This window comes from Seriola dumerili, unplaced genomic scaffold (genome assembly GCF_002260705.1).
Source record: "Seriola dumerili isolate Sdu_G_001 unplaced genomic scaffold, Sdu_1.0 BDQW01000609.1, whole genome shotgun sequence".
NCBI lineage: Eukaryota > Metazoa > Chordata > Actinopteri > Carangiformes > Carangidae > Seriola > Seriola dumerili.
This window is the reverse complement of record NW_019174864.1, coordinates 1185960-1195035: the sequence shown is the minus strand read 5'-3', so window position 1 is coordinate 1195035 and position 9076 is coordinate 1185960. Positions and strand designations below refer to the sequence as shown.

At 39.0% G+C, this 9076-nt stretch overlaps 1 protein-coding gene across 1 annotated transcript; it reads left to right on the top strand.

Moving 5' to 3' along the window:
- The first annotated feature begins 2344 nt into the window (after positions 1 to 2344).
- Positions 2345 to 7033, top strand: smim22 (small integral membrane protein 22). Its single transcript, XM_022764949.1, has 4 exons — positions 2345 to 2452; positions 5306 to 5443; positions 6785 to 6855; positions 7013 to 7033. Exons 2-4 carry the CDS (start codon positions 5314 to 5316, stop codon positions 7031 to 7033), a joined length of 222 nt encoding a protein of 73 aa, XP_022620670.1. The 5' UTR covers positions 2345 to 2452; positions 5306 to 5313.
- The last annotated feature ends 2043 nt before the right edge of the window (positions 7034 to 9076 follow it).

Sequence of the window (9076 nt, the reverse complement as noted above, 5' to 3'; positions counted from 1 at the left end):
AATTCATGTATAATATTTTGTAAACACCTGCTGAAGTGGTCCACTCCTCCTGAGTTCCTCCTTTTAAGGCTGGACCTCAGACATCATTTCACTTCATTACTCACCTCACAATCAATCTGAAGTCTTATTAGAGGCTGCATCCATACTGGATCAAAGTCCTGCTCCAGTAAGGCTTGATACTTGATGTGCCCTTTTCTTTTATAGCTTGTACCCCTGTGTGTACCACTTGACCATATTATTTCTCTCTGGAGAATACACCAACAATTGTCTAATAAAGGTAAGAACCAAAATCCAGTCCCCCAAATGCGAAAGAAATTCATTTTAAGATATTGAACAAGATATATCCTCGTAATGACCTCTTACACCATAATAGTTCTATTTTCTGCAATTCAAACACTGAGACCATAAAACATGGGAGGCTTTCCAGTATTGGATAACATGCAATAATCACAATATTCTAACTCTAACATATAAAAATATAAAATGTAATTTCTTAAAAAGAACACCTACATTTGATGTCTAAATGAAATTACATTATATAAAAAATATGTGAAATGCTGTTATATTAAAAACGTCCAACATCTATATGAATATGCACTTTGATACCTGACTGACCATTTATTTTTGTCCCTTTATCTTTAAGTTTAAGTTTATTATTTTTCATCAGTCTTGTTGACCTATAGTGTTCTTATTCTTATCACTGCTTTCTCAGTTGTTTCTATTGTTTCTGCATTTATCCTAAATGTCAGTCATGCCTTTTTGACTCTTGTAAAGATTGTCAATAAAAAAAATGTGTGAAAAATGTGATAATTGGTCCTGTTCATACTTCTAACATTGGACCATGGTCAACTAACTTAGAACATACAGCCAAAAATGTACTGTGGGAACAGTTGTTGATCCAAACCTCAGCTAACTCTGGAATATGAGTAAAATATTAAAAAAGTTAGGCCAATGCTTTTCAGGGTCATCCATGTCTATTTCCTTTAACCTTACTGTAGTTCAGTATTTGCTTGGTTGGATGATGCAGTTGTCTATCTACAGTTGATGCAGAATGCAGCACTGAGCCATGTATCCTCCAGATTTATGTCAATAAAAGACCAAATATTAGAGACTGTAGCTTTCAAAATGACAGACTCTGATTTAAGTAAAACTTTGACATTATGTCCAAAGAGTCTTTAGAGAAATGAATTGATTCAGAGGTCTGCCACTGGAGTTTTTTGATAAGCTGCTGCTGTTTTACCAGCTTGTGGCTCTTAGAAACAGTGTGCGATATTTTATTTGACATCTACCACTTCCAGAGGTGAACTGAGTCCACAGCTCCATGGCTTGAGTGACAGTACAGATCCTCCGGTCAGATATGACTCCAATACGAGTGAAAGTTGTTCAGTCAGATTGTTACTTGAGTTAAAGTACTGAATTATTCAAATGTACATTTTTCATGTCAACACAGTTAATACTGTTGTATTGTTCTACATTTACAGAACCTAATGACTCTGAGACAACCTACTGACTGACTGTAGAACCTGTAGGATAAAGAGAGATAGAGAGAGAGTATGATACAAAGACTGCAGACATGGAAATAAAAACAATTGAATCAATTTAGAAGCCATTGTTGTTTTCATATTTCTTATATTTCTTATTTCTTCTTTAAGTCGGTGATGAAGTCTGGTCTCGGTAAACACAGAAAGCATTTCAAACTAAAGGAATCTTTCTTTGTTTCTAAACCTTAACAGACTTCAGATCAGACCATGGTCTTTAGTGCAGAATCTTCTGCCTCATCTTTATCTAACGTCGCCATTGTTAGGACGCTGACAGGTTCAAACATGACTGACAGTGGAGGAGTTGGCTACGATTGGATTTTCTCCTGTGATGAACACAGTGTATGATATATCACATTTTCAAAATAAAATAAAATTCATTCACTGACTAACAGCTCTGCTTCAAAGTAAGAGTACTTGAAATGAAATGTAGAGGAGTCAACAGTACAATATTAGTCTTTAAGTGTAGAGGAGTAAAAGTCAGAGGTTTCTAAAAAAATAAAACTCAAGTAAAGTGCAGATACTGGAAAATATACTGAAGTACAGTACTAAAGTAAATGTACTTAGTTAGTGTCCACCCCTGACCGCTTCTCACCAGCCTAGTTCTCACTGACATGTGTCACTGCTAATTATAATATGCAGATGTTATGTGTTACTTATAAACAGCTGATGATTCCAGTCTCTCTGGCAGATACTGTAGGTAGCCGGTGCTGTGCCACATATGCGTCAGTGTCATGCTGTGTGTGCAGTGTACCACTCCCTAGTGGCTTATTTTTGACCCCTCTGTCGGAAAGCGTTTATTTTAAATGCGGAAGGAGGAAGGTGGAGCGGTGTCAGGTGAGTGATTAACAGGTGCGCCAGGTAGACCTTCATCCCGGAAGGAAAAAGACTAAAACAAACGACGCTACTGACAGGTAGGCACCTGCTGCTCTGAATAACGTCATATATTACATACTGTAGCGTTTATAACATAACGAATAACTGATGAATTTATTCAAATGTATGTTGTCAAGTTTTATCTTTAAAACGTTCGAGTGAACGACACTGATACACCAGCAGCATCAATCATGTCTAATGATTCACCTTAGTTACAATCAACACGAAGTGAAGTGTGTTTGATTCACTCCCGAAAAGTTTGTGTGTGTTTGCTGTAAGAGTGTTGGAATGTGTGTTTTCACTGTAGACTCCACACGGAGTGAATGGCAACTACTAACGTGAATCCCACTCAGCTTTGTTTGTTAGTGCTTCCAGAGCTGATGAGCAAACGTGAACCCATTCACCACTGTCAGTGTTTTAAATGTCAGTTTAAAACACTGACAAAGCTTTGATGGTGTGACAGAGAAAATGAAACAGAAGCAGCTAAAAGGAATTCAGCCGTTTTAACTGTTTACACCTGTGTTTTTCCCACTGTGACGTCATAGCGTCTGCTGTGGCCTTTTGGCCTTTTGTTTTAGCTGTGGATGGATGGAAGCGAGCAATAAAATACAGACTGGGCTTTATTTCTAAATCACATAATAAGGCTTTTGTCTGGAGGAAGAACATTAACCCTGCCTGCTACGGCTGATAATGGACCTGAATGTAACATTGTGGTTTGATTAAATTCCGCTTCACATGTGGTTCTCCACTGTTGTGATTCTTAATGGAAGATGATGATGATGATGCGCTCTGAGCATCATGAATATCACACTGTCACCTGTTATGTAAAATGAAAAACAAACCCTCAAGGACAAGTTTAATGTTTTTTTTAGTATATTTTTTTGGGCTTTTATGCCTTTGTGCCTTTTATTGGACAGGATAGTATAGAGAGACAGGAAATGGGGAGGCAGAGAGAGGGGGAATGACATGATGGGCAGTCCGATGCGGGACTCGAACCGGGGCTGACTGCAGCGAGGACTGTAGCCTCTACATATGGGGCGCCTGCTTAGACCAATGCTGTCCAGTGCTGCTCATCACTGTCCCTGAGACACAGTCACCCAGCCTAACATGCTGTGGTGAGAGAGAGAACAGGTGTACAGTGTACAGTCCTTGCTGGTATTACAGTGTCCATACAGAAGTTAATGTAGTCTGTGGTTCATTCAACCATTCTATCAAGGTCAGGGTCCTTGTTTTTATCATTTTCCTGTGACTCCAACAGGACATTCCAATCTGTGCACTCAAAACAGTCTTTTAGAGACTCACTGGCCTCTGGGGTCCAGTTCCTGAATGATCGGGTGGTTGCAGCCTGCCTCAGTACACAGGGTTTGTAGGAAGGCTGAAGAAAAAACAGATTATGATCTGATCTGCTAAGTGGTGGTAGAGCTGAAGCAGTGTAGCAGTGACCTCCTTGACGTTTGCATACAACAGATCCAGTGTCTTATTTTCCATAAATATCAGAAGCATCCTGTGAAGTTCTACTTTAGCAGGTTTCACAAATAAGGAGAAACTTCATCTTTTGAATCATCATCATCATCATCAGGACATTGAAAAGATTGCGAAGAAACTGAGTCTATTCTGTTGTTAGACAGACAAACAGAAACAGCTCAGGCTGCCACTGAATGTCATTTCACCTGTTTGATTGGTTTATGTAATATTCCTAAAAATTATTTTATTTCTCTCAAAATTTTACATTTTTAATTTTCATAATATTATGACTTTATTCTCATAATATTACTACTTTTCTCTTGAAATATTATGATTTTTTTCTCAAAAAATTACAATTTTATTTTTGAAATTTCAGATTTCTGATTTTTTTGTCAATATGGCCCTAATACTCCGTTGTAGAAAGTAACACAAATACTGAATTTAATTAAATTTTTATTTAAATATTAACTTCAAATTTACTGTGGAACATATTTTTTTGCACAGAACCAGCATTTTGAATGAGAATTGAGTCCCCGACCACATACATGTAAAAGTGCATTATGAAGGGAAATTTTAATGGCTAGTATGAACAAGAGCAATGATCACACCTGACTATTGTTTTAAGACAGATATGGAAAACTTTGAACAGACCACAGGGAGGTCTGTGCAGAATGTGCTGATTAATGTTTTTTTTATGCTGAGCTGCAGTTCTGCTCTGACATATTTATGTCTCACATTCATGACTGATGTTGGTTCCTGAGGCACAGCTATTGTATAACCTCTTCTCCTACTCTAAAGCTTCCAGTCCCCACTTTAAAGTCTTGAATGGAGTCACAGCTGCAGTCCCTCTCTCTCCATATGATTTCAGATTCATTCATTTTTTGTGCTATGTATGTTGTCTTTTCATAATACATTTTGTTTTTAATTACAACCAACCTCTGTCATGATCAGTAGTCTGTGTCAATCCAAATATTACAACGGTCCCAGGAAGCATGAAACAATAAATCTACATTCTCACATATAAGATGTCTGTGTGTGTGTGTGTATATATATATATATATATTTATTTATATCCCTAGCGGAAATTCATGTGTCCAGTAGCTCATTGGTAATAATAATAATAATGATGATAATAATAATAATAATAATAATAATAATAATAATAATAATAATAATAATAATAATAATAATAACAGTTAATAATAGATAATAAATAATAATTAGATTAGTCCACTTCCTTTGGCTGAGGTGTTGTATAGCCTGATGGCAGTGGGAACAAAGGATCTCCTGAACCTCTCTGTTCTGCAGCACAGCGAGATGAGATGTTGCAGCTGTAGCTGTCAGGTAGCTGCTGTGATGTGTGAATGAAACTGTGCAGGCTCATGGACACTGTAGTGTGTGTCCTCTGTGTGTGTCTCTGAGAGCAGACGGAGAGATGGAGCAGAGGAACATCCAGCAGGAATTTGAGGATCAGTTCAATGATGTGGTCTCCAGACTGCAGAGCAAGCAGTTATTCCAGTCTGACTGGGACATCGGTTCTTTTGCAGTCTTCTTCATCTTCATTGGTGAGTGGGATTAAATACCAAAGACACTCTGATGATTTGTAAAACATGCCTAAGAAAATAAAAGTTTAGACTTTAACTTTCCCCACTTCTTCTTCAGACAACTGTCGATTCACCAAGCATAGTTTTTCTCAGTTGCACCATGCTGTTTTTTACTTTTTTCTGAGCAGCACTTCACCTGTCATTTACGCAAAACACTTAACCCTTGTGTCTAAAGTAAAATAAATTTAGTCTACACAACAGCTTCACATAATTTCTTTATCTTCTTGGTTTTGGCAATTCCATCCAACCATCCATCCATCCATCCACAGTGAACACTCTTTCACTGTTGGCAGCATCATAAACATTCTAACCCTGGACATTTCTGTCTGCTATAGACACACATTTGATGTTGTATCAGGCAAACTGCCTGGAACTGTCATGAATCTGTCTTTGGTGTGAGGGTCTTTTACAACACGGTATTTTAAGATCCGTAAAAGGAATCCCGGACGAGCCCCCACTTATGTTACAACCGGGGAAAGGGAAGCAACACAAAACCCAGTTGTTAATAGGTATAAGGTTGTTTATTGTAACATAAATTTGTAAAATAATGGTTAACATGGACAAAATAAACCAAGGAACGCGGCCGGTGGGTGCTTGTTCAAAGCAAAAAACAGAATATAACAAAAGGAGGATCTCTCTAGGAGCTAATCAATAAAATTATTTAACTAATTCAAAGTAAAAGGAAAAACAAGGCTGGCTACCAAAGCTAACTAAAAACCAAAACACAACAGGAACAGCACCCCTGCACCTAGTGTATATAACAAAAGTCATTTTACAAGGTGGAGGAATCAGCAGAATCAGTCTATTAGTAAAAATCTAAAACCTGACCCCACTTCCAAGCTTCAAAGACTACCAGATTACCAGGAGTACAAAACACAAAACACACAACAAGCTACCAGTATCTGCTTTCTTGGCTTTTCACAAAAAACAAACTTCCAACAAAGAGGCGAGCTGCCACTAGCAGTCAGCCGCCCGGACTGACAGGCTGGCAGGAGTTTTGTAGCGTTTGGCTCCTGATTGGGCGGCTGGGATTGGCCAGCTGCAAACAGGCCGCACCAATCAGGAACCCAGGTGAGCTGAAGGCGGAGCTGCCAAGAGCCTGGAGGCCGCACCAATCAGGACAGAGAGGGTGGAGCATCTGGGTGGACTGTGCAGGCAGCTTGGCAGACAGGAAAATTAGGCACAACAGAAGTGAACAGAGCGGCGGCCGTAAACAGGGTCTGACTGCAACTGTATGAGACATGAATACAGTCCTACATCTGAATCACTGACTACCTGTCCTCTGTCTGTGTGTATTGTCAGGAATGGTTCTGCTGCTGGTCATCCTGGTTCTCATCCGCTGCTGCTGCTGCTGCTGTTGTAATGATGAGAAGGTAAGACACACAACACACAACACAACACCACACACACACACACACACACACACATACACAAAGGACAGACCGAAAGGAAAACACACCCATCTTGTGAGGTGCTGCTGTCAGGAGAGCTTAACTCTCAGAAGTTCTGTCCCTGTTATGCTCAGACCAGAGCTCAGAGCCAACAGGTTGAAGGACTTAAACAAATCTCCCTGTTTACAGTATGTAGTGTTCTGTTTTCAGCTGCTGTGATTTCTTCTGAAGGTCTGAATTTCTGAGTCTGACATCATGCTCTGTCCTTCAAAAATTTCAAATGAATGTAAAAAATTAAGACGTGGAGCCATGGATTTTGGATGTAGAGCCCATACAGAGACACACACTCATAACTAGTAAAGCTTATGTAACAGGTGAAGGTTACACAGTATGGCAAAAAATGACCTACATTTCTATATAAATGTGATCAGATCTATTTGAACTAATAACACACAAATCATTGTGTTGTTCTTGTCCATGTTGAAAACATTATTCAAACATTCACAGTGTAGTGTCAAGCCCTCACTGATGACATCAACAACAGCTGACTCAGACCTGTTTCTACAAAGCAGGATTTGTAGTTAGTGAGGCAAGCTCAGGTTTAACTCGGGTTGTCAGGGTTATGACAGTGGTTCACTTGTTACCAGGGTAAATCACCAGTAACTGACGCTGAACACCTGCTCCGGCACAGGTTAACTTCAGAAGATCATCATTCTACAGGATCCTGACAGGGACAAAAGAGTTACATATAAAGTGATCAATAATAACGAGCAGTAGATATTTGCATGTAGACATCTTGCATGTTTCCACTCTGGTTTTTAAAGAAAACAGTTAAACAGTTCTGTTCATCATCAGACTGAAGAGTGAAAATACAAAGAATCTTCATAATTCATGCACTCATTACATTAGTCTGACTTTAAACATTGGTAATTATTTTTACTTTCTTTTCTATTGTAGTTTTGTTTACATGCACCTTGTTGAATATCACTTTATGGACGTCACTACAACTGAATTTACCTGCAGGTGTCAGTTCCTTCTCATATATGTCAAGTTCCTTACTCATGGATCTGACGATGTTGCTTGTAATTAAACAACCCTCTCTTTCACATGAACGTGCTCTGTTACAACCCAGCAGGGGTCTAGGGGTAAGGAAAGCAACATATGCCAATATAATCTGGAAACAAAACCTTTTATTGTTTCAATGACCCAATAGTCAACTTAAAGATTAAAACTTCAAACAGACAGGTGACTAATTCAACAACAACACGAGAACACCAGGCCAGGAACAAAGGGAAGGACAGCAGGTGGCACCAAATCATGAACCAAATAAAACAAAAACTGTTTTCTTAACTGAGCCCCTCCACTGGCTTATATACAGCTTATTAAAATAAAAGCTATAAAAAAAATAACTAATAACCTGCCTACCTAAACTACCTACCTAACCAAAAACACAGGAGGCTGCCCACCCATAAAGTAGTGTGTTCGAAAACAAAAGAAACTGAATGTGGTGCACAAACACAAGGTGTATGAAAATAAAACACACTATAGCCCATAAAAATCCTGTCAACAAAACAAGTGCCTCAAACAAAATTAATAATAAATCAACACTCACAATGAGTTAACTGTCTTTAAATTCAAAGTTTAAGCTAACACATAGTCAACAGGAAATGAAGAGGCACAGAGGCGGACTGTTCACTTCAAATCAAAGCCACCCCTGGCATCTGCGCAATGTGGCTTTTATCAGGTCTTACATCCCAGGAGGCTGGGAGTTGGTGGATAGGGCACAAAGGACGGAAAAGGAGGACAAGCTGCAGATGGGGAAAGACCAGCTCCAGCAACAGGTGGGTGTCCGAGGGTGTACAGCGTAGCCTGGTGTGGAATCCCCCCTTTGACAAGCGGGTGATGTCAAACTAACCTAGGGAGCAGAATTAATAGCACCACAACAAAAAAGCACAATATACTCTACCTATAAACAAAAAGTTATAGGAAGCTATAACTGAACCATGTTAAGAGTCGTCTCAAACACTTTAGATCTTCATCAGTCAGACATACTGACTCAGTTCTGTGGCTACTCTCCTAGAAGTGGACATCCAGCTGAGATGACTCCAACAGCTCAACACAGATGATCAGTAACAAAGAAGCTCAGAGTAAAATGAATTTACATCATTCTGTTCAGCAAACCCTTGAAAACTTTAGCACACCA

Coding starts and splice junctions, on each gene's coding strand:
- smim22 (XM_022764949.1), top strand. CDS start 5,314: ATGGAGCAGAGGAACATCCAGCAGGAATTTGAGGATCAGTTCAATGAT. Junction 5,444..6,784: donor AGTCTTCTTCATCTTCATTG/GTGAGTGGGATT, acceptor GTGTATTGTCAG/GAATGGTTCTGCTGCTGGTC. Junction 6,856..7,012: donor GCTGTTGTAATGATGAGAAG/GTAAGACACACA, acceptor TGCTCAGACCAG/AGCTCAGAGCCAACAGGTTG.